The sequence below is a fragment of the Macrobrachium rosenbergii genome, chromosome 56, assembly GCF_040412425.1.
Source record: "Macrobrachium rosenbergii isolate ZJJX-2024 chromosome 56, ASM4041242v1, whole genome shotgun sequence".
NCBI classification, from domain to species: domain Eukaryota; kingdom Metazoa; phylum Arthropoda; class Malacostraca; order Decapoda; family Palaemonidae; genus Macrobrachium; species Macrobrachium rosenbergii.
In genome coordinates this window covers 25,173,929-25,201,501 of record NC_089796.1, presented here as the reverse complement: position 1 = coordinate 25,201,501, position 27,573 = coordinate 25,173,929, and the positions used below count along the sequence as shown (strand labels likewise).

At 35.9% G+C, this 27,573-nt stretch overlaps 1 protein-coding gene across 1 annotated transcript in view; it reads right to left on the bottom strand.

Annotated features, from left to right (window-relative positions):
- ND-49 (NADH dehydrogenase (ubiquinone) 49 kDa subunit) overlaps positions 1-27,573 on the bottom strand; it is a 77,481-nt gene that overhangs the window by 9,006 nt on the left and 40,902 nt on the right. Inside the window, exon 7 of the mRNA XM_067099954.1 lies at positions 11,897-12,026. Coding sequence (XP_066956055.1) covers positions 11,897-12,026 — 130 coding nt within the window. The remainder of the gene's footprint in view (positions 1-11,896; positions 12,027-27,573) is intronic.

The following is a 27,573-nucleotide window of genomic DNA, read 5'->3' as shown; positions in this document are numbered from 1 at the left end:
TTTCCTTACATCTGCGCGCGGTAACTCGGCCGAACATCTCGGAAATTCTTTCATCATGTTGTCGTAATGTTTGCATCATTTTACATTAGTCATTACATAAACTTTTATATATGAAAATGTGTGCAATTTCATGTAGAATACAACAGAAGATAGCTCATGGTTGTAGCTTTTATCAGTTTTGAAATATTTTCACATAAATCACGATAACTGCCAAAATTTCAACCTTCGGTCAACTTTAACTCAACCAAAATGGTCAAAAAACGCAATTGTAAGCTAAAACTCTTACATTCTAGTAATATTCAATCGTTTACCTTCATTTTGCAATAAATTGGAAGTCTCTAGCACAATATTTCGATTTATGGTGAATTTTTAAAAAAAACATTTTCCTTACATCTGCGTGGTAACTCAGCCGAGCATCTCAGAAATTCTTTTGTCTCGTTGTCGTAATATTTGCACCGTTTTATATTAGTCGTTACATAAAGTTTTATATATGAAAATGTGCGCAATTTCATGTACAATACAACAGAAAATAACTCATGGTTGTAGCTTTTATCAGTTTTGAAATATTTTCATATAAATCACGATAAATAGAAAAAATTCGACTTTCGGTCAACTTTAACTCGACAGAAATGGTCGAAAACTGCAATTGTAAGCTAAAACACTTACAGTCTAGTAATATTCAATCAATTAGTTTCATTTTTCAACAAACGGGAAGTCTCTAGCGCAATATTTCGATTTATGGTGAATTTTTGAAAAAAAATTTTTTTTACGTCCTCGGCGTTAATTCATGCATCATTTTGTGATAATATTTTCTCTGTGTTGCTTTGATCGTTTTACAATTTGTTATATACCAAAATCATCGCAATTTAGTGTACAATACAACTAAAAAAATTAACTCATTAGCTTTAACCGTTGTGCTTACAGCGATTTGTATACAATTATATAAGAGGTTTTTTTTCGGTCATATATTCCAATATTTATATATGATAATATTTTTTCATTTCTGATGGCTGCATACTAAACTTCAGGCAATGACAAAAAAATGAGCCAAAAGTGAACTCTTAATCTTAAAAACTAAGCGTGCTGTGATTTTTGAAAAACTTTTTTCCGCTTCGCGCTAACTCACCGAACGCCGCCGGCATACGGGAGACGTTTTTGTAAATAGAGGCTTGGCGTTTAAGGGTTAATTATATACTGTAGGTGTGGATTTTCATTACATATATGTGATATTTTCTTACAATTTTGATATATATGATAGATTTTACTCTTCTGAAACATACTTTGGCCTTATTTTATAAAATACTTGTGTTTTTGCATTCAAATAAGAGATAAATATGCAACATGTTAGGTTGCCATTTAATGAATTATAAACAACCTCCGATGCAGTCATGTAATATCACTTATGAGCATGGCTGTACCTGGGGCTGCCAGCAATAATGTCACGGGATGTGGTTGCAGGATCAGTCTGCACAGCACAAGAAGAGTGGGAGGGGAGGGACCACTAGTACAAGTGAGTAAAGTTATCAAAATGTAAGGAATATGAGGCAACAGAGGGAGAAATTTCCTCAGAGGGGGGAAAATGGAGTAAGAGGAGGAAGGTTAATGTCAGATATGGAAGGAATGAATGATGATACAGGGCAAGGAAATGATTAAACAACTCAATTACTGTACTAACAAGCAGTTCAGAAACTAATGAAGTAGTTGGAATAATATGCCTATGGACCCTGGATAACTGGACTGGATCTACACACTCATCACTGTTACTCTCACCAGCTGATGATAGCACGCGAGTTGATTGACTCACGTGCTTAATGCTACCAAATAAATCTAGTCAGCTAGTCGATTTTGAGAAAGTAGATTGTTGAGAGTTAGCAAAAGGTGCCTACCTCCTGAGACATGCCTTGATTCCCTGGCAGAGGAGAAGGCCTACTGACATGGGGAGTCCAGCGGGTGGGCCACTATCAGGGTAGCCACACGGATTGATCAAGTAAATTATTGTCAACAAGAATATGGAGGTAATGTGCTAGCTGTGGATTTTTGGTAAATAGAATTATTAGAATATAATTGCTTAACTGGACCACTACTCCTTCACAGTACTTTACATTCAACACTGGTTCCTAGGAGTAAAAGATACCACACCATACCATACCATACTGGCACTCAATGTGGGGCCAGTGTTTTGAGAGGAGTGAGAGCAGTGGAGTTCAGCAGTTCTTAGAGGGAAGATAGTGGTATATTAGTGTAGTTGGCAAAGTTTGTTGGGAACGTATACAGTGAAGGTTGCAGTAAAAGTAGTGTAAATGAACAGGAATATTTTTGGAATTTGTAATGAGGTAAGGTAGCTAAGGAAAATGGAGGGATTACATAGAGTTGAGGGAACTAGAGGAGACAAGGGAGTCTTTAAAGAAAGCGGAAGCAGAAAATGAGCAGTTGAGGCAGGAAAATGAGAATTTAAGGAAAATGATGAAGAAAATAAAAGAATCAGTTAGAGAACAAGTGCAGGAATCAGAGAGGAAGATGGAGGAGAAGATAAAAAGGGTGTTAATGTGAGATTAGGATCTGGTATTACCATGGGTGAGGAAATGTAAAGGGTGGCAGGAACACGACAGACAGAATCGACTCCAGACCAAAAAGAGGATGAAGACAGGAAAAAGATTGAAGGAGAGGATAAGGGTGCATAAGATAGGTGAAGGCTTGTAGGAAGGGATGAGGGTGTAAAAGAGAGGAAAGAGAAGGATAGGAAAACATTAAAGAAAAGTAAGATCAAGAAAAGGACAGAGATAGTATACAAGTTAAATGAGAATAGGAACTCACTACTGTATATAACCTGCTGAGTGGGGACAACTGTAAGTCAGGAGTGAAGCAATGGACAGAGAGATAGAAAGTTCAAGTGATGAGGGAATGAAAGAGGTCCACAGGATTACAGTACTCAGTGAAGTACCCAAGATCTGAAAGTACTTCATATCAAGTGAAAGGGACATAAATGACTTTTTAAGGAGTATGAAAGATACTGTTTGGCAAAACATGGAGATAGTAAGCATCACTGGTTGCAAGGATTGTGTGAGTTCTGAAAACAGATTGTAGGACTTTTATGAAACAATGAGTATACAAAGACATAAGTATGAAGTTGTTAGAAAGGATGACTGATCACGTGAGAACAGTGAAAGAAGGAATAAGGTATGAGAGAAAGAATGAGTTTGAGGATGTACAGATGAGAAAGAATGAGAGTGTGTCGGTGTATGTCCATCGGCTTGAAACTTTAGCTAGGAAAAAGTATGGGGGGACGAAGTTATTAATGACAATAAGATGTTGATGATGTTTCTGGCTACCATTCCTGATGGCAGAGTTTATAAATATAAAGCAGGAGGAAACGATGCTATGGAAGAATGAATGATTAAAGTGGAATGATGTGCTAGAGTTAGTTGAGGATTTTGAGTTTTAGGATGTGGAAGACACGAGGAATAAAGCAGCATATATGGGGAGAATGCATGGATTGCAGGATAAGACTGAATGTGGGTTGTACCGAGATGCAGTAGTGGGCTATTCTTTGGAGAATAACAAAGATTTTATAGAAGAGCCGAATGATTATGGGTAGAACAATGATTGCAGGGATGGTAGATTTTTGGGAAGTAATATGCATTTTGTAGTAATAATAGTCATGTGATGAGAAATACAGATTATAGGAATGCTAGAAAAATGAAGAGAAGCAGTAGTAGGACAAGGCAGGATAAAAGCAGAAGTATGAGTTTTGGACAAAGTTTAAGTTGGATTAGGAATAGTCATAGAAATGTCACTGATATTGTGAAAAGAGTAGTGACATAAGTTAAATGTTATAGGCGTGGAAAAGAAGACATTGGATAGGTAAATGTAGGTGGACATTAGGAGCCTGTTTTGCGTGCGGTAAAGTAGGACATCCTGTGAGGGGATGTACAGAGGTGAAGCCAGTCAAATGTTTGAGACGTACAGTAAACCGCTCCCCGTATTCGCGGTCTCACGATTCGCGGACTTGCCTATTCGCAGATTTCTTTATGGAACATATATACACATTAGCTGAATATTCGCCCATTTGCGGTATTTTTCACTAAGAAATATTCATTAATTACTGTATTTTCATATCATTTTCATGACCAAATGCACTTTTTGTGATAAAACTATTAAAATGCTCAGGTACCCAATAGTGCTCGAGTTACGATAATTCAATTTTGCGACGGGGTGAGCAATTACTACTGATACGACAATATTTATAAAACATTTTTAAATTTCGCTCAGGTGCAGGCAGCAACGTACAATCAGGCAGCGAGAGAGACCAAATTACAATAGACCAACTTCTCTTCTTCCATCTCTTCATCCCATCTTCTAAAAAAGTAAAAGAGAATGATAAAAGTATAGTTAGTAACGTTATATTCTTGCGTAAATGCGTACAGCCATAAACCGAACAAGAAACTGTTGTTTTGCTAATAACCGAATCCAAATGATGTTAAGTAGAATAGGACTGATATATTTTTACATTATACCCTTATTCGGTGTGGATAAAAGATCAGCAAGGAAATATACTGCTAAATTTAAGCTGCAAGTTGTAACTGAAGCTGAGAAAACAATGTTCAAGCTGCTAATGACTACAAATTATCGTGCATCAGCAACATGGATGAAACTTAACTGTAATCAAAATTGGAGAGAAAGTATTTTAATCAAATCTACTGGGCATGAAAGACCACATATTGCTGCTATTTTTACGCCTACAAAAGATAAATACGTAAAGCTCGTATTATGATGAAATCAAGTGAAAATAGCGAACAGAATCTTGAATTTTTTTTACACAAAACAAACATGCCACAAACGCCCAACAACGTCACCTATTAATGAAAAAAATAGCTAAATTAATTTCACAACGAGATGTATTTCAGTTATATTTCGACTTAAAAACACTTCGTTTAACGAAAAATAACTTTGCCCAATATAAATAAAGTGTCTAGAGATTCATTTACACTAACTAGAATCAAGAAAAGCGCTCTGAACTGAGTTAAATAGGGCGAAATAAACTTACCGCATAATCGATTTCCAAACCAAAACATTGATTGCTATGAATGCAATTTATAATATACAAGCAATATTAAAATATATACAATATTGTTGGATACAGCAAATTAAAGCATAACATTTTAAAAGATCCATGGAAAAGGTGCATAATCATTATGTTGATGTTTGTATACTACGATATGTGAATATGGAGTACAGTATAATGTAGGCTATGCTACCATATATGTTTGTTATTCAATTTCTCTTTGTATTGAATTATCATAAGTCACTCTGCATGAACCTTCAGAATTAGCTGATATTAACACAGTCATACCCCAACCTTATGCGAGGTTAGGTTCCAGAACCCCTCTAGCAAGGTGAATTTTCGTGTAAGTTTGACACAGTCTCTAAAAATGCTAATAAATGCTTATTTCTAAAGTTTAAACACTAAATATGATCCTAATCATGCTCCCAAATTATTAAGTTAACTGTTAATGAAATTAAAATTACTGTAATTTCATTTAGAAGTTAGCTTAATACATTACCCTTAAAAAAAGAAATAAATGGTTGACATAAAAATAGAGAGTTGGAAGAGAAGTCCTCTCTCTCCCCTTCCGACTGATCTATTTTTAGAAGTTTTCTCAACCTCTTTTTAATAACTTCTTTATTCTTCGTCTCTTTCTCTTTGTTCTGAAATGCTTTTTCATGAACAAACAGTGTTTTTTATTTTGACTAATACAACTATTAGTTATTATGTCTAAGTTCTAGAACGTATTTGCCACACTGGCGCATTTACACTTCGTAGACGGTATGGGTAAAATTAGATAAACTTAAACTATCTACTGTAGAGGTAAAGACGTACAGAGAAATAATAAGTTGTAAAAATGTGTGAGCACTAACTATGAGAGAGAGAGAGAGAGAGAGAGAGAGAGAGAGAGAGAGAGAGAGAGAGAGAGAGAGAGAGAGAAAGGGTTGTCCTTAAGAGAGTGAAATTACTTATCAATTATTACAGAGAGAGAGAGAGAGAGAGAGAGAGAGAGAGATATCAAATTAAATTATTTAAATATCAGAGAGAGAGAGAGAGAGTCCTTACTTCAAATATCAAATTAAATTATTTATGAATTATTACGGAGACAGAGAGAGAGAGAGAGAGAGAGAGAGAGAGAGAGAGAGAGAGAGAAAGTTATTATTATGTTAGATATAAAAAAATGGAAATTCAGTATTAAACTAACTTTTAAACAAAATTAAAGTTACTGTAATTTCATTTAAAAGTTAGCTTGATTTAAACTATCTGCTGTACAGGTAAAGACGTACAGAGAAATAATAAGTTATAAAAATGTGCGAGCGCTAACTATGAACAAGAGAGAGAGAGAGATAAGGGTTGTCCTTACTTAAGAGAGCAAAATTATTTATCAATTATTACGGAGACTGAGAGAATAACACGACAGAGAGAGAGAGAGAGAGAGAGAGAGAGAGAGAGAGAGAGAGAGAGAGAGAGAGAGAGAGAGAGAGAGAGAGATATTGTCCTTACTTGACATATCAAGTTGAATTATTTATGAATTATTACAGAGAGAGAGAGAGAGAGAGAAAGTTATTCTTACGTTTGGTATCAAAAGATGGAAATTCAGTATTAAACTAACTTTTATGTGAAATTAAAGTTACTGTAATTTCATTTAAAAGTTAGCTTAATGCATTACCCTTAAAAAAAATAAATAAATGGTTAATGTAAGAATATAGTTGTGTGTGAAGATTAGTATACTATTTCTCTCTCCCCCCATTCCACCGATATATTTTTAGAAGTGTTATCAACCTCGTTTTTAAAAACTTCTTTATTCTGTCTCTTTCTCTTTGTTCTGAAATGCTCTATGTCTCTATATTTTAGAACGGCACATTTACAGTTTGTAAACGGTACAGGTAAAATTAGATAAATTTAAAATTAACTACTGTACAGTTAAAGACATACACAGAATACGTAGGTTGCGCTAACTACAAACGAGAGAGAGAGAGAGAGAGAGAGAGAGAGAGAGAGAGAGAGAGAGAGAGAGAGAGAGAGAGAGAGAGAGAGAGAGAGAGAGAGATAACAGTTGTCCTTAGGAGTGTGAAAGTTTGTATGAATTATTACGGACACAGAGAGAGAGAGAGAGAGAGAGAGAGAGAGAGAGAGAGAGAGAGAGAGAGAGAGAGAGAGAGAGAGAATTACAAGAAACCTCTGACCACTAACCAGCAACACTACCCCTTCCTGTCATGTTAAATTGACATGTCTGACAGCTTTTGCCTTCAAGCTTCTTACAGAAGATGAGGGAAAAATATTTGTTTGTTTAAAATACGTATCACATATGAATTTTGTAGTTACAGTTATAGTGTTATTATTATTATTATTTAAAATCTTATTAATATTTGAAAATTAGTACTGTACTTATTATTACGTAAAAAATTTATTTATCATACAAAGCAAATAAACATATACATGTACCATAAAAATTCTCTCATCTCAGTAAAAGAGAGAGAGAGAGAGAGAGAGAGAGAGAGAGAGAAATTATTATTTTTATTATTATTTAATTTACACATTAAAGCTTGAAAACTTATAAATTACATAAAAAATTAAACAAACACTTTTGCAGGGTTTCTTAGTATTCGCAATTGTTCGTGTGTCTGTGAATTCGAGAACTCTAATCACGCAAGTTCAGGGTATTACTGTGTATGCACAGAGTATAGTGTAGGCTAGGCTACAAAATATGTATACATGGTACTGAATACCCTAGTGCAGGCTAGGCTATATTCGAGATACATTTTTTCCAACAAATGATGGGTTTTTTGGAACCTAACCCCATCGTAACTAGGATAATACCTGTACTGTATAAGCATTTTTAGTTTTTTTGTGTGTTTGTTTGAACTACCAAAATAGGCAGTTCTAAGTGTTTTTAGAAGGGTTCTAAGTATTCACGGATTTTAGCTATTCATGGGGGGGGTGGTACACATCCCCTGCAAATACAGGGTGTTTAATGTAGTTAGGATATGTAGCAAGAAATTATAACTCACAAGATGTAGGTCTTTGCACAAATTGCGGTAGAACAGGTCATTTTGCCCAGATGTGTCATAAGCCTACATCTGAATGTGCAATATGTTGTGGGATAATAGGTCATGCAGCAGGAGTGTGTAGAAAGTCAGGTATGAATCAAGGTGTGAATAGGGGGAATGCAGGATAGTAGGTCATGCAGCAGGAGTGTGTAGAAAGTCAGGTATGAATCAAGGTGTGAATATGGGGAATGGAGAGCATGTCTGGGAAATGAACTATGAAGATTGTTCATTGGGATAAAACCTCAATGTCAGTGGCTGAAAGTGTGAATGAATGCAGACAAGAGAGAGAGAGTACAAGATAATATAAGTAAGCCAGAGGAAATTTTACTAGAAGAGAAACAATTAGTTTTAGTAGACATTTACAACTAGGAAGAATAAAGGAAAAGGTAGGAAAAGGAAGCATAGAAATACAGGTTGAAGAATTAGTTGAAATGGATAATACTGTACTACTCTTACATTAGTATTTGTATTTTTCCCATTAAGGAAGAAGACAACTCTGACAGAGTAGGCAATGATTTTGATAGGGTGAATACAATGCATGAAGTATTAGACAATGCTGATGAGGTGTTATGTGAATTAAGTAAAGAAATTTGATAGCATAAATCCTACTAAAGTAGTGATGAGGATAAGAACTAGCATTGCGTGGTCATGGAAGAAAATTAGTTGTTCTATTAGAGGGGATGCTGCATCTTATAGGTTAAGGGCTTTTCATGTTGCCATTGTTTCTAAAAGAAACTGGGTTTCCTATTAGGAGCTTAAATCCTATGCAGTGATTTGCCATTTTAGATAGTTAGGTGTTAGAGTTCCAGGGATTTAGAGAAAGTAGTCTGATAGTTGGTAGGGGAATTTTAGAAGTCAGCTAGATATCAGCTTGGTTTGGATAGTTGTGATAGTACAGACTTAAGAGGCAGCACATTAGAAAGTATGGATAGTAGTAAGGATAAAGATGACTCTAAAGTAATCTGTGTACTAATCTATAACCTGTGACAATACTTTGTCGGATATAAATTTTTTTATGTAAATACTAGGGAAAAACATAATATTGGAATAGAGTTAAAAAAGGAGTGTGAACAATAACTGAAAAGAGGGAGAACAATGTAGTGTTAATAGGTGGTTAATACCTGTGACAAATTACGCATGTTGGTTTTATATGATGTTCATTAATTTGATATTTATTGTTTTTGTTAGCCATTGTTTTAATCATGAAGCTGTGGAAAGGTCCGCCCCTTATGAAGATGTATTTTGATTGAAGTTCTCTGGATTTGTGTGGAGTTCAAAGTACTGTAAAATAAAGATGTAATTCATGTACTGTATTGTGAATTGTTTTTGTGTGAGGCTGATATAATTCTGCCACTGTGTGAGAAATAGTGTATCGTATACAAGAAAGTTGATTTATATGTCAAATTTCCCTATTGTTATGTTGGAGGTGATCAGGCTGAAAAGCAAGAAGACTGTAAAGGTACACAGTCTTCTCTCTTTTCAGCCTGACCACCTCCAACATAACAATAGGGAAATTTGACATATAAATCAACTTTCTTGTATACGATACACTATTTCTCACACAGTAGCAGGACTTATATCAGCCTCACACAAAAACAATTCACAATACAGTACAGTACATGAATTGCATCTTTATTTTACAGTACTTTGAACTCCACACAAATCCAGAGAACTTCAATCAAAATACATCTCACCTGTATATGGGAAAAACATTTTACAGCTTTTGTGAAAAAGCTCAACTGAGTAAATACTCCAGAAGTTATTTTTTTTGGCATATCTACATGTTGAAGGAAAAAGGTGTATAGAAGATTGATGATCATCAAGTTATACATATTTATGAAATTGCCCTCTAGGTTAATTATAGGTTAGTATGCGGTTAGGCAGGGATTGGTCCAGTAAATTATTATCCACAAGAATACAGAGGTAACTTGTGCTAGTTGTGGATGGCTTGTAAATAAAACTACTAGAAAATAAATTTAGGTTAAGTAGCAATTGTACTTCCCCAAATTGCTTAATTGGACCACTACTTTTTCAAGATACATTCAACACTGGCTCCTAAGAGAAAAAGACACCACAACAAACAGTCATCACTTTCTTAGAAAGCAGAGGAACTAGAATAACAGCTAGCTTGGAAACAACAAAAATACTGTAACTATGGTAAGATTGGAAAGCAAAACATTAACAGAAGCAGAAAGCAGAGACTTGCCGATAGCCAAAGAAACAGTATGTAAAGAATAAAGAGGTGCATTTCATGAAGAAAGGGGAATAGCAGATATGGGCAGTCCTAGGCTCGGGCTACTGATGGGGGAGGGCACCAACACCTTACTTCTTACAGGGGAACACAAAAATGATCGATCACAATGGGGGAACCCAGAACAGTTCCCTAACATAAATTCATGGAAATCTTTTACTGACTAAAATATGTTTACGTCTTGTTCTAATTTCTTAACACGCTTTCCTGAATGAAAGGGGAGCAGAAGGCAAAGCTAAAGAGGTCTCAGTACTCACTTAAGCATTAGCAGAGGAGAAAGCCATAGACTGAGTACAGATAACTACTGATGAAGGATCTGGAGAAGGGGAGAAATGACAGGTTCATGACCTGACCCAACTATTTGCTTTCACAATCTATCTGCTTCCCTTCTCTTTTGAGTATATCTAAAGAACTCAAGCACAAAAGTCCTTCGAAAATCCCTAAATTCCTCATGTCTATTTTCTAAATCACACTTTATACCCCTGCAGTCAGTACAAATGGTGTATCTATCTACTAACTAAAAATTCTGCACCCTGCTAAGACAGTAATCATTCCCACAGAACCTGATGTTCTTAGCCTTGATCCTAGTGGAATGCATCCTATGGAAAATAAATGTTCAGTACTGTACTGTGAAAGCAGCAAATGGCCAAAACCATGAAATACTGAGAGCCAACACACAATGATGGCAAGGAGAATTCTGACCTGAGCTAAAACATACAAAACACACCTGGTGAAGAACAAGTATACCAGACAATCATCTGGGTCAGCCATATGATCTTTTGTTTGAATGCCGACTCACCTATTGGCACGGAGATATAAGCTATCTTTAACAGGAGGTAAAATGCTTATATCTCTGTTTGCTGTAGATAACATAAAACAGAAAATGAGCAATATCATACAGAAGAATGTCAGCCAAAGTAAAGTCAAAATTATTAGTAAAGCTAATCACACAACATGAACATGGACATGGCAGGGAGAATTCTAACAAAAATGTAAACATTCCAACACCACTTGGTGGGAAACAAGTGAATATAAACAGTCCATCCAGGTCAACCAAATATTCTTTTGTTTATTTTTATATCAATTGCACCTAATGGTGTGAACCTGTAAGTAACTGTAACAGTTGGTAAGATTCATTCCAAATAAATGTTTTTACAATTAAATTAGTTTTTTCTAAAACCCCATAATCATAATTTTTCAGTGCCCTTATCCCTTCCACACACTCTTCAAGATGGAAAATAACTAAGATGATGAATCAAGCCTTATTACCCACGACATCCAGGGGAGCATGAGCTCAGTATGTGTAGGGGGTCTTTTCTCATTGGAATCTTTAAAGTTTGTGTGACTGGAGCCATTTCACATGGAGTAAGATGATCTTACGACTATTGGATTGGTGGAAAAAGTTATAATATAAAAAAAAAATTGCATTTGGGTAATACTGTTTTCTCTTTTGATACAAGATTTTCAAGAATGCACAAATCTTCAGAATATTCAACATGATATCAGACCAAAATATCATTTTAACATTTTCATAAATCTGTTTATACTGACCTTCATTTCACTTCTCTTGGGAGGGGACACCTTGGCATCGTCAACACGCACCTCTCCTGGGGGCATCTGGTTCAAGCATTGCTCAATGATGTGGAGTGACTGACGCATCTCTTCCACACGGACCAAATATCTGTACAGAAGCAGAATGATGCGGGAAAAAGCTTAAGAAAACTGTAAACATCCAAATCAAATAATACAACATTAGTAAAGAAACCCTAGTGCTTAATTAGGGGTCCTCTGATCTGTAACAGTTGAAAATACAATGTATTGTACTTGAGAACAGCAAGAAGAGTAGTGTACTCAACTGTCAAAGAGATTTCTCTTTGTTGAGTAAACCCTTGGGTAAGTAAAATTTCAAGTTAAGTCATTTAAGGGCCACGCCGTCCGTCGAATTTTGAGGAATTATCGATTTTTAGTTTTTTACAGTTTTGGACTGGTATGTCTAAATTTAGATGTCCTGAAATATTATTGCTAAAAAAAATTTGTAGGTGGGTTTTTTACATGTTTGTTCACCGCATTTACTGGCCTGTGAGCAGCACTGAGCAAAAAATTGTCGCAAAATTTCTGTGTGAATTTTTAGGTGGAAGTGAGAAATATACTTTACTTTCCAACTAAAATACACATTATCTACGATAAAAACTGGCTCTTTCTCTCAAAAAATATATTATCAGAGTAAATATGTATCTATCTCGATATCGCCCTCTGGGCAACATTAAGTGACAAACTGTTGTACAATGTCTGCATGACTTGCCAATTCCGGATAGTGGGAAGTGAGAAACTTACTTTAGTATCCTACTAAAACTACCCATTTTCTATGATAAGAGCTGGTTCGTTCTCTAAAAAAATATCAAATCAAAGCAAATATATACCTATGTCTCTCGATACTTTGAACTCGTCATAGTCGTATCACAGATGAACCATGCCAACTAGTATATATATATATATTCTACATTTCTTGACACGTTTTTACTGCATATTTTCAGAAATATGAAATTATATAAGTATGTAACAGTTCCTAACAGAGCGTTGGGTTTTACCAATAAACCATCTCGATTTCTGTGCAGTTCTTGTCCAAGTGATATCCTAGTGCTTTGTGATGCATTTCCATTCTGGATTTTCTTACCAAGTAGTGCATTCACACAATTCCATTGCCATAAGCAAGAGAAGTACCACCCTTATGAGGGAGAAATTTGAACGATTGCGTCTCGTAAGTGGGTTACGAGGGAGGTACGGAAGCAAACAGGAAGCAACTCACTTGGGATAGCAACAAAGACAGAACTCCCATATCTAGGAAAGGGATTTGTTTTCCTATACTGTACTAGTGAATTTCTATATAAATCAGTTCACCACTCCCCCCTAAAAGTTCTGTGTCTCGCAGGACTCACAACACTTTTTTTTTAATTAGTTTCTCTGCTATTTGTGCACTGCCACTTGAGTACCATACCTCCCAACATACATTATCAATAATTCATGCACAAACAAAAACTAAAACTTAGCAAGTCACGGTCAAATTGCGCAGTTACAACTGGCAATTTACAGTGTTACGAATTCCACGCATCACATTACTATGATTTTTTTTATAAAAAAAAGAGAATTATATAGGATCAATGGAATAATAATTTTTAGCTCCACACATTAACACAAATTTTCTTAGAATTGGATTGCAATAACCTGCAGTTTAAATAATCAAAAGAAGGCAAAAACAGATTACTATCAATCATCAAGACAAAATCATTTTGTAAAAGTCACAGAAATAGAATAAAATGAATAAATGATATCAAATAGACATGAATAAAATCAACCACAAGAAATGAAATAAAAGAACATGGAATGAAAGTCCATAGACACATTTAGGACGTTTTCTTTTCACAACAGCGCATGACACCAATATTTGTAACCTTTGTCTGTATACACATTGGGTGCACTATTAATGATACCCAGACATGCTTGCACATCATTTTCACTCTCCCCCCGCAGATAGCCAGGCAGTCCCAGGAAAGGGGGTACTGGCTTATTCAGGTGCCACATCAAAACATCTTCTTTGATGGGATGCATGTGTGAAGTAGTACTTGCTTTGGACACTGGTTTTAATATGCTGGATCACTGTGGTGTCGTTTTTAACTTCTTTCACACGATACGGTCCTAAGTAGGCGGACTCGAGTTTATGTTTCCTCGGTTGCAGCCTTTTCAGATAGATTCTGTCCCCTATTTGTATCTTAGACATTTGCGTACGGAATCGCCGATCATATTTCGTCTGATACTTTCTACTGGCCTTCAACAGAAGCAACTGTGTTGTCTGAAACACTCTTCAGGTCAGGTTACAAAACATCACCCGGTATTGTTCGACACTACATAGTGGTAAAGTTCTAGGGTCCATGATCACAGTATATGGCAATGAAGGGCCCTGTCCATACACAAAAAGTAAGGGGTATCTCTTATGGAGCCTTTATACAATGTATTGAGTGCAAGTTACACCACTGGCAACACCTCTACCCACTGATTCAGACTGTCTGCTACTTAATATTTCAAAATATGTTACTTCTCTATTATAGGATTCAACTAACCCACTGGCTGAAGGCCGGTAAGATGCAATCGTGAAATGTTCTACATTCAATATTTTTGTTAGGTCTTTTGTTACTTCGTTAACAAATGCATGTTCAGTCACTGATTAACGTACGGGGACATCCGAACTTCACCATGAATGAACTCAAGGCTCTGTCAACTGATACTGCCGATTTATTCACCATCGCATATGTGTGCATATACCGCACGAATGCATCCACCATCAAACACACACACCTAAATTGCCCGTCCCCTGGGGGGAAGGGTCCCACAACATCAATGGCAAATTTGATTGGCTCCGCTGGCCACATTCGAGCCTTCGGAATAGTATGTCTATGGTCTATAGGTTTTCATGGTATTACAGATGTGGCACTGGAGATGAATTTTACAATGTCTTTTATCATCCCTACCCAAAAAAGGATTCTCGTGCCCTCTTGAGGGGCCTTTCTCTACCTATATGTCCTACATAGGGACTTACATGTATCATGTGGATGGCTTTCTCTACCAAAGAGGGAGGAAGGACGACGCGAGATCGGATATCACCCAGTCTCTTCCCATATTTACAAAATAAGATATCTCCTTCAAGGAAGAACATATCTTTTGGCACCGTTGGGAAATCGGGAAACTCGTTACTTGTACCCCTTACATAAGCCTTAACCTGTTCAATCCATGGTTTGAACTTCTGACCCCTCACCACCTCTTCCACACTCCAACCACGCAAATCAATCACACACTCTCTCACTCCCTGGGCACCCCCTTGCTGACCCCTTTGGAGGATCAGCTCTCTCGTTCTCACAGCTGGTTTAATTCGCACCCCTTCTCTCTCTTAGCTCTTTGAGTTACCGAGTTATTCCCGCTTTCTACATCAGGTGCCTCTGAGGCATGCAACTGTTTCTTTCATTGTTGTTCCCCTCTCTTTGCTGCTCGGGTTGTAACTCCCATTATGGCACTTCTTGAGAAAGCATCAGATACTTTGTTTTCCCTGCTGTATGTTCAATTCCCACAATGTCAAACTCTAACAGCTGCTCAATCCAACGAGCCTGGTGAGTGGTTAAATCCCCTTTCTTGAATAAATCTCTCAATGGGTGATGATCCGTGTTTATTTTGACTTTATGCCCCAGCAAAAAGTAGCAATGTCTCTCCAGCATCCATATAATTGCCAATGGCTCTCTATCAAAGGTACTGTAATTCTTCTCTGCCCCTTTTAATGCTCGCAATGCAAAACAGATCGGTTTTTCATTCCCTGCATTATCAACTCGAGAGTTCACTCCCCCAGTAGCTATACTACTCGCATCGTTAGTTACTAGAAATGGCTGATTGAACTTTGGATAAGCTAACAGTTCATTACTAGTGAGTGAAATCTTTAATTCTTGAAAAGCTAATTCTTCCTTCAGTCCCCAATGAAAATCCAACTGTTTCCTCAATGAATCTAGTGGTCTCGCTATTTTACAAAAATCTTTTATGAACTTACGATAGTAGCCTGCAAGCCTGAGGAAACTGGCTACTTCTTTTGCATTCTCCAGTTGGGGAAATTCTTTAATTGCTGCTACTCTATCTGCACAAGGCTTAAGGCCTCCAGATGTTATGATGTGCCCCAAAAATCCAACTTCTTGCTGAAAGAATTTACTTTTGGTTTGATTAATTTTCATACCATGTTGCTTTAAAGCTTCAAAGACTTCAATAATGTTCTTCTTATGTTCTTCTACTGTAGCCCCTATTATGATTATGTCACCAAAGTATGCAAACATGCTATGCCCTAATAGCAAAGCTAATCCGGACATCAAAACACGTGAAAAATGGGCAGGAGTGTTCTTTACTCCAAAAGCAAGTTAATTATATTCAAACAATTGATCATTAGCTATAAAGACTGTCTTTTCTTTGCTGCTCTCGTCTATAGGTATTTGGTGATAACCTGACTTTAAATCCAAAGTGGTGAAGAATTTACTATCTCTGACCTTAGTCAACTATTCTTCGACAGAGGGCAATGGAAATGCATTGCCTTTGGTGATATTATTCAAATGGAAATGCATTGCCTTTTGTGATACTATTCAACTTTCTATAATCAACAGCCTAAGAGAACCATTCTTCTTATTAACCATCTAACTGTCTCTTGTTCCCTTAATTGATTAATTTTGTTCTCCACTTCCTGCTGATAACATTCTATACAGCTCAGATCTTATGGGTGGTTGGTCCCCGGTCTCTATAAAAGGAAAATTATTTATTCTGCTTGGGGTCTCGTTGCCAATTGCGATTAAATTTTGATAACTTTCTATAAGTTCCTAAACAATATTTTGATAAGTAACAGGGGTAGATCCACCAGTTGTTCACAGGAGTCTATCCAGATGTTCTTCACCGTGACCCCGACGTGTGCTACTCAAGGTCGCAAATGTGTGAGAACCATCTGCTATTTCACAAGGTTCAAGGTCACATATCGACCCACTGTCTAATTCAATACGCTGATTGCTAATGTTAATAAATGGCACCTTAACCTTGCCGTGTATTACCTCACTCAGACCCGGAATGATAAAATCTTCCCATTTCTGATGGGGTCTGATCACAACTAAGGTGCCTTCTGGTAAGTTACGTGCGGGCGTCATGGTGAGGGATGGGAGGGTCCAGGGTGGTGCCACATCTCCCGCCTCTGGGGCGGCAAGTACTTCCCCCCACCCCCCTTTGATCTTAGGGAGAGACTTAGGCACCTTAGTCTCTCCCCCTCTGTGGGGATTCATTGTCCTTTTAAACATACTTCGATCCTGTTCCCGTCTGTGCCAGCTATTAATATTTCCTTTCTAGCCACAAAATCAATTCCTAAAATAACTGAAATTCCTTCTACTTGTAATGCTGGTACTACACAGAAGGTTTGTCACCACTCGCCCATTGATGGTTACCTGCTGCTTCACAGTCCTCTGGGTTACCATCCGATGGCCGCCTGCTGTATTTAAATACTAAACAACCTTACATAAGCTGCACCTACCCTGTCACTAGGTGTTCCTCTAACAAAGACACACTTGTGCCCATGTTGATCAACGCCCTTCCCTGTCGCTCTCCCGCCCATATTTCCACAATTGGCACTGTGACTTCCTTTGCAGACTGAGGGTGGGCGATAGGCTCTTGCGTTACCTTCCCTCCCAGTACCCTCAATGTTCCGTTAGGGGCAGTGACAGTTGGTGGAGGGCTCTCCAGTATTTCTCAGGGGGTTGGTTGACTCCCCTCACTCCCCAACAAGGCGCCCCTTGTTCTATCAGGGGCACGGTCGTTGTTTGGATCTGATGAGTGTGGGTGTAGTTGGGGGTCCTCCCACTCCTCCTCCACGTCGCCTTCCCCTTCCTCTCCTTGGTGTAGGGGGAGCGTTGTTCCGCTGGCAGTCATCATTTTTTGAACAAGCGCGCTCACAAGGTGGTCTGTTGCATGGCATCGAAAACAACGTTGTGGCTCAGTGAGAGAGGGGCACTGAGCCCTCACATGGCCCTCCCTTTCACACCGTCAGCAACGGCCAACCGCCTTTTTAAAATTGGCTGGTTTCCCCTTGCCTCTTCGAGGTCCCTGGGTGTGTGCCCCTGCCCCCTGGATGGTGGGTGGGACTGGATGAGGACTCGCTTGGTCAGATTGTTTAATCGTTGCAACAGATGGTTGGGAGGTGGCCTGCCCCCTCCCCCTTGCTTGTTGGCATTGTTCGTGGTCTAACAGATGTTAACCCTTTGGCAGCACAGCTTGTAAGGGCCTCTCATCACCAACAAGGAATCCCACTATGGATGTGGGAAGAATTTGCCTCAGCATGCGTCGGCAGAAGGCTTCTTCTCCCTCTACAGTCTGGTCTCTTTCAGGGGTAAGGGACTCATAGTCTCCACCGAGATTACAGAATACTAGAATCAACTTTCCCACCCTCAACGTGGGGTCATAGGCTTCCATCAGCTCTATCTTCTCCTCTCGGTAGGGCAAACTATTGGGTGGGGTGTTGTTTAAAAGTGCACCAGTTTTTTGAACAACTGATGTCCCAACTCCTGATCTGCTATGCTGCATTCCCAGTCACTTTTTGTTTTGTTTGCACAATTTTCTCTATCTGTCCAGCCTACTGTGGCACTTTCAATACACTTTATGGAGGTCTCGATAGAAAGGAAACCTTCACCAATGCTTGAGTTGTCAAACTCAGGCACTGATCCATCTAGCACTAGCAGCTTTTTTATTTTCTCGACTGATCGCACTAGTGGGGACGACGCAATGTCAGCCAAAATTGCGGGTGGGTCGACGGGCTTTTTATTTTCTATTTCATTTGCTAATTTATGCAACTCTTTTAACACGCATTGGATAGTTGTTGACAGCTCTTTCATGCAGTCCTCTTTCTTGGCACTGTTATTGTTAGCACTGATACTGCTAGTACTGGCACTCCTGCCATAGTGCGTCGATTTTCTTCAAGTTTGCATTGTTTATTTTACCTTCACAATTACGGTGTAAATTATTATGTACCGGCAAGACCCCACACCTGACACCAAAAATATGACCTGACTCTCAGTCATATAAAGGTTCTACCAGTACAAATGAAATGCTTGAGTTACAATTAATACATGTATTTTGCTTAATAGTTACACAGGGACCTGTTGTTAATATTATGCTACTCAAGTATGCAATAATTGTCGGAAGGTACTCCGAGGTGACGCCCCAATCACTGTCTTACAGACGCGCCCCAACCCTTTGGCTGCTAAACCCTTACTGATCACTAACTTTTCAAACTGAACTTGCTTAGGTCACAGACCTCAGCTGATTGGTCTCTTAAAATTCAAAGGAACCAATAAGGGTTTTCCCTGTATGGCACACATTTAAATTGCCCACACCAAACCCCAACGATAATGTGTGTGTGTGTGTGTGTGTGTGTGTGTGTGTGTGTATATATATATATATATATATATATATATATATATATATATATATATATATATATATATATATATATATATATATATATATATATATATATATATATATATATATATATATATATATATATATATATATATATATATATATATATATATATATATATATATATATATATATATATATATACATATATATATATATATATATATATATATATATATATATATATATATATATATATATATATATATATATATATATATATATATATATATATATATATATGAGAAAAGGATGGAAAACAGCCATCTAAGCATCACAAGTTTAATGGCCAAATTTTTGAAATTTAAGTCTTATCATCAGGGCTGTAAAATATACAAAATTTACAAATTAAAAATAGACTCAGTAAAATGACAGTTACTAAAGTTAAAATTAACAAAACGCTAAAGAATCTGTATTAAAAGAAGGTAAAAGAGTTAAATAAAAAATAAAAAGTAAAGAGAATCTTAAGACTAGTACCTATCCCTAGGAAGCTAAAAAAACTTAAGTGCCATTCTCCTTCCTGGAAGGCTGGACGTCAACTAGGTTATAAACAAAACAGTGGAGGAGGCCTGACTATTAACGAGGCACAAGCTGCTTAATTATTAAAGATTCCAAAATAGAGAGAGAATTGCCATTGGGTGCTTGGGCCATGATACGGAAATCATCATTTGTAAATAGTTCTACATTTATTAGTATGTTCTCTTATACTAGAGAATTCTTTGGTTTTCAAAGTACACCCCGTACATTTAAATTACAGATAAAAAAGTAATCCAAAATACTTTTCTGGTACTGGATATAAAATTGATATCTAAAAATTCTAAAACCCTGGGTTCCTTGTTCTCCCACAAGGATAAACTTCCGGCTTTGATGCGGTCTTTGGTGGTTTATTGTTTTACTCACCCAAAACATAAGATTGAGAAATATGTGGGAGCCACCAAAGGAATGCTCAAAGTCCGACAGATTCCCATCTCAGAGTCAGCCACCATACAGGATGTATTTTGAAAACCAAAGAATTCTCTAATATAAGAGAACATACTAATAAATGTAGAACTTTACTTACAAATGATGATTTCCGTATCGTAGCCCAAGCACCCAATGACTATTCTCTCTATATTTTGGAATCTTTAACAATTAAGCAGCTTGTAGCCCCGTTAAATAGTCAGGCCTTCTCCACTATTTTGTTTATAGTCTAGTTGATGTCCAGCCTTCCAGGAAGGAGAATGGCACTCAGTTTTTTAGCTTCCTCGAGATAGGTACTAGTCTTAAAATTCTCTTTACTTTTTATTTTTATTTACTTTTTTACCTTCTTTTAATATAAATTCTTTACCGTTTTGTTAATTTTAACTTTTGTACTTTTCATTTTACCGAGTCTGTTTTTAATTTGTAAATTTTGTATATTTTACAGCCCTGATGATTAGACTTAGTCTCGAAAAATTGGCAATTAAACTTGTGATGCTTCGATGGCTGCTTTCCATCCTTTTCCTCCTAAATCTCCGTTCCCAGATGCCCTAATTTGCCTGAGTGTATATATATATATATATATATATATATATATATATATATATATATATATATATATATATATATATATATATATATATATATATATATATATGCCTAATTTATATATATATATATATATATATATATATATATATATATATATATATATATATATATATATATATATATATATATATATATATATATATATATATATATATATATATATATATATATATATATATATATATATATATATATATATATATATATATATATATATTTGTAATCCCTTGTATTCACGGGGGATGTATGCCGTAACCCCACCCCCAATGGCTAAAATCTGTGAATATTTAAATCCCCTGAAAACACTTAGAACTGCCTATTTTGATAATTAAAAAAACTAAAAATACTTATACCTGAGTATTTTAATCCTTAAACGCTGACTGGACGTATTTTATGTCAACAAAAATTGTCTGTCGGGTGCCAAGTGGACGTAAAATACGTCAACTACAAAAAGTTTTTTTAAATATTCGCGGAAAAATACTTATAGGCCTCGTTTGCAAAAAATTTTAAATCACGTGCCTTGAGGGATGCTGGAAGTTCACAGATCACACTATTGTTTTGTTTACAAGCGTGACCCACCTACGCATGTGCGAATTTCTTTCTTATCCCAAAAGAAAGCATCAGCTAACTGCTAAAAATCTCAGAAATTCTTTAGTCACTTTGTCGTAATTTTTGCACCGTTTTCTATTAGCCTTTACATAAAGTTTTATATATGAAAATTTGTGCAATTTCATGTAGAATACAACAAAAATAACTAATGGTTGTAGCTTTTATCAATTTTGACATATTTTCATATAAATCACGATAACTGCCAAAATTTCAACCTTTGGTCGACTTTGACTCTACTGAAATGGTCGAAAAATGCAATTGTAAGCTAAAACTCTTACATTCTAGTAATATTCAATCATTTACCTTCATTTTGCAACAAACAAGAAGTCTCTAGCACAATATTTCGATTTATGGTGAATTTTTTAAAAAACTTTTTCCTTACCTCCGCATGCACTAACTCTGCTGAAAATCTCAGAAATTCTTTAGTCACTTTGTCGTAATTTTTGCACCGTTTTCTATTAGCAGTTACATAAAGTTTTATATATGAAAATGTGTGCAATTTCATGTAAAATACAACAAAAAATAACTCATGGTTGTAGCTTCTATCAATTTTGACATATTTTCATATAAATCACGATAAATGCCAAAATTTCAACCTTCGGTCAACTTTGACTCGACCGAAATGGTAAAAAATGCAATTGTAAGCTCAAACTCTTACATTCTAGTAATATTCAATCATTTACCTTCATTTTGCAACAAACGAGAAGTCTCTAGCACAATATTTCGATTTATGGTAAATTTTTGAAAAAAACTTTTTCCTTACGTCCGCACTAACTCTGCTGAAAATCTTGTACGAGCCTGACGCTGTCTCTTCCAAACACGTGTGTGTTCGTCGTCCATCGGAGTGGACAAGACAAAAAGACCATCTCGTTTTCTTTCTCTAAAGGAATGCGATTTCAACCAGACAATATTTCCGTCTGTTTCTCCCTAACCATTATTGTCTTGATGTATGTGCAATCACCACTACTTGCATTGCCATGCAAGCATTCTAATCATGTACTCATAATGTTCCAACGAATCTTCTGTATCAAACTGTGTGTGTGTTTCTGTTTGTGAAGACGTCAAACGTCTCGCCACTCCGATGGACGACGAACACACGAACACACACGTGTTTGGAAGAGATGGCGTCAGGCTCTTACAATCCCAGAAATTCTTTAGTCACTGTCGTAATTTTGCAGTTTTCTATTAGCCATTACATAAAGTTTTATATATGAAAATGTGTGCAATTTCATGTAAAATACAACAAAAAATAACTCATGGTTGTAGCTTTTATCAGTTTTGAAATATTACCATATAAATCACGATAAGTGACAAAATTTAAACCTACAGTCAACTTTGACTTGACCGAAATGGTCGAAAAATGCAATTGTAAGCTAAAACTCTTACATTCTAGTAACATTCAATCATTTACCTTCATTTTGCAACAAACGGGAAGTCTCTAGCACAATATTTCAATTTATGGTGAATTTAAAAAAAAAAAACTTTTTTCTTACCTCTGCACGCACTAACTCTGCTGAAAATCTCAGAATTTCTTTAGTCACCTTGTCGTAATTTTCGCTCCGTTTTCTATTAGGCGTTACATAAAGTGTTATACATGAAAATTTGCGCAATTCCATGTAGAATACAACAAAAAATAACTCATAGTTGTAGCTTTTATCAGTTTTGAAATATTTTCATATAAATCACGATAAGTGCCAAATTTTCAACCTACAGTCAACTTTGACTCGACCAAAATGGTCGAAAAATGCAATTGTAAGCTAAAACTCTTACATTCTAGTAACATTCAATCATTTACCTTCATTTTGCAACAAACGGGGACTCTCTAGCACAATATTTTAATTTATGGTGAATTTTTGAAAAAAACTTTTTCCTTACCTTCATGTGCGCTAACTCGGCTGAAAATCTCAGAATTTCTTTGGTTACCTTGTCGTAATTTTCGCACCGTTTTCTATTAGGCGTTACATAAAGTGTTATACATGAAAATGTGCGCAATTTCATGTAGAATACAACAAAAAATAACTCGTAGTTGTAGCTTTTATTAGTTTTGACATATTTTCATATAAATCACGATAAATAGAAAAAATTTGACCTTCGGTCAATTTAACTCGACCGAAATGGTAAAAACTGCAATTGTAAGCTAAAACTCTTACAATCTACTAATATTCAATCAATTACCCTCATTTTGCAACAAACGGGAAGTCTCTAGCACACTATTTCGATGTATGGTGAATTTTTGAAAAAAACTTTTTTTTTTTACGTCCATGCGTTACGAATTCATGCATCATTTTTTGATAATTTTTTCTCTGTGTTGCTCTGATCGTTTTACAATTTGTTATATACCAAAATCATCGTGTGTATACAGACAGTCCCGTTTACGAAGGGGGTTCCGTTCTTACGCCACGTCGTGAACCAAAAATCGTCATAAAACGAAAAATCGTCGAAAATTGTCAAAAATCCTAAGAAAACCTTACTTTTAATGCTCTGGATGTATTGAAAATGGTGTAAACTGCATTTTTATTGACTTTTTCATAAAAAAAACCTACAAATTTTTATTATTCTGACATTTTGGAGCCATATTTCTTCCGTCGGATTGGCGTACGATGTGTCATAACCCTGGAAAACTTGTCGTAAACCGGGAAATAATTTCTGATGAATATATCTGAAAAGCATTGTAACCTTCCAACCATCCAACGCCGTAAGTCGGACGTGTCATAACCTGGGGACTGCCTGTATATATATATATATATATATATATATATATATATATATATATATATATATATATATATATATATATACAGTGATCCCTCGTCTATCATGGATAATGGGGACTGGACCCCCCCACGATAAGTGAAATTCAGCCTGGTAGCATTGGCCCCTCCCTAGGGAGGCATATACTGTATATACATGGTATATATTTAAAGGCTTTACTGTATAGCCTTTCCCACACTGTTATAAACACTTCCTATGCACTTAAACACTGTATTACTATTTTGATCTATCACAGTAATATGCATAAAAAAAGATCGTCCCATATTTGTAATGTTTACGTTCTGAGAATCAGCTGACTGAAGCTGCTCACTACTAACGAAAGAATTAGGAAAATAATTTTTAGTTGCCAAAGGAACAAATTTATCAATGAAATTATTTTTAATTCTGTACATAAAAGATTATGAAACAGTAATTCATATTTCATTGAGAGAGAGAGAGAGAGAGAGAGAGAGAGAGAGAGAGAGAGAGAGAGAGAGAGAGAGATGGTGTGTACTGTACAGCACAGTAGCTTGGGACGAGACTAAGTCTTGACTAAGTCTTGACAAGCTGGTGATGAGAGAGTATACAGTATCCTTGAGTTGCTTATGTATGAAATTCGTTTTAATTATTTTTACAGTGATTTAAGATGAAACATCAACAGTGATAAGATATTCTCTTATGTACCACTCACGTGCCTTGTCCGAGTGCCTGTATTACTATTTTGATCTCCTATCACAGTAATATGCATAAAAAAAAAAGATCGTCCCATATTTGTAATGTTTACGTTTTGAGAATCAGCTGACTGAAGCTGCTCACTACTAACGAAAGAATTAGGAAAATAATTTTTAGTTGCTAAAAGAAATGTAAATTTGTCAATGAAATTATTTTTAATTCTGTACATAAAAGTTTATGATACAGTAATTCATATTCCATTGAGAGAGAGAGAGAGAGAGAGAGAGAGAGAGAGAGAGAGAGAGAGAGAGAGAGAGAGAGAGAGAGAGAGAGATGGTGTGTACTGTACAGCACAGTAGCTTGGGACGAGACTGTATACAGTATCCTTGAGTTGCTTACGTATGAAATTCGGATTTTAATTATTTTTACATTGATTTAAGATGAAACATCAACAGTGATAAGATATTCTCTTATGTACCACTCACATGCCTTGTCCGAGTGCCTGTGGGTATATAATCCAGTCCTTATGCGCGTCAGTCTACGCAAGCCGTTTCTTCTCACGTAACATGATGAAACATCGCTGTTTTCCGCAATATGGCTGCCCGATATGGTGGTACTTTTTCATTTTAATTTTTCGATGAATATTTCTGAAAAATCCATTGCAGTGAAGCATCTTTTTTTGTTTAACTTCATTTTGTACTGAATTATATGTCATAATGCAATGAACCAACAGTACTAGCAGATATTAATAATTATTAATGGAATTAATGAAATATTTGGGTCTTCATATATCGTGACTATTTTTGAAATTTCCGAAAATCCGCTATATATTTTCTCTTATAACATACATACGTAATGGAAAAAATCCATGCAAGTCGTGAATCATATAGTTGAACCGCTAAGTAGCGAGGGTTCACTGTATATATATATAATATATCTATATTATATATATTATATATATAATATATCTATATTATATATATATATATATAATATATCTATATTATATATATATATATATATAATATATCTATATTATATAATATATGTTATATATATACACGCAGTACCCAGCTATCAGCGGGGGTTCTGTTCCCGACAGTGTGACGACAACCGTTCTCATGATTCGCAGATTTCTGTAAGGAACTTATATGCACATTCGTGGAAAATTCACCCATTCGCGGCATTTTTCACCGAGATATATTCACTAATTACTGTATTTTCATCTCATTTTCATGGCTAAATGCACTTTTTGTAATAAAACTATCAAAATACTCAGGTCTCCAGGTAGTGTTCGAGGTTCGATAATTTGCCTTACAATAATTCGATTTTGAGATGGGGTAAGCAATTAATACCAATGGCAATATTTAGAAAAATTTTTAAATTTTGCGTAGGCGCAGGCAGCAGCATACAATCAGGCAGCGAGAGAGACCAAATTACAATAGACCACCTTCTTTTCCTCCATCTCTTTATCCCATCTTCTAGTTAAAAAAGTAAAAGAGAATGATAAAGGTATTATTAGTAACGTTATACTCTTGCGTATATGCGTACAGCCATAAACAACTGAACGAGAGACTGCTGTTTTGCTTATAACCGAATCGGATAACAACAGCTGTTTTGCTTATATTTCAACCATCGTGCGGCAGTAAATAATTACCGTAGTTATAGTACAAATGACAGTAACCCTTAAACGCCGAGCCTCTATTTACAAAAACGTCTCCCGTATGCCGTGGCGTTCGGTGAGTTAGCGCCGAAGTGGAAAAAAAGTTTTTTTCAAAAAATCACAGCACGCTTAGTTTTTAAGATTAAGAGTTCATTTTTGGCTCCTTTTTTTGTCATTGCCTGAAGTTTAGTATGCAACCATCAGAAATGAAAAAAAATATCATTATCATATATAAATATTGGAATATATGACAGCGAAGAAAAAAACCTCTTATGTAATTGTATACAAATCGCGCTGTAAGCACAACGGTTAAAGCTAATGAGTTCATTTTTTTAGTTGTATTGTACACTAAATTGCGATGATTTTGGTATATAAAAAATTGTAAAATGATCAAAGCAACACAGAGAAAATATTATCACAAAATGATGCATGAATTAAGTAATCTTGCGCTGGACGTAAAAAATGTTTTTTCAAAAATTCACCATAAATCGAAATATTGTGCCAGAGACTTCCCGTTTGTTGAAAAATGAAGCTAATTGATTGAATATTACTAGACTGTAAGTGTTTTAGCTTACAATTGCAGTTTTCGACCATTTCGGTCGAGTTAAAGTTGACTGAAAGTCGAATTTTTTCTATTTATCATGATTTATATGAAAATATTTCAAACCTGATAAAAGCTACAACCATGAGTTATTTTCTGTTGTATTGTACATGAAATTGCGCACATTTTCATATATAAAACTTTATGTAACGACTAATATAAAACGGTGCAAATATTACGACAACGAGATGAAAGAATTTCTGAGATGTTCGGCCGAGTTACCGCACAGACGTAAGGAAAATGTTTTTTTCAAAAATTCACCATAAATCGAAATATTGTGCTAGAGACTTCCAATTTATTGCAAAATGAAGGTAAACGATTGAATATTACTAG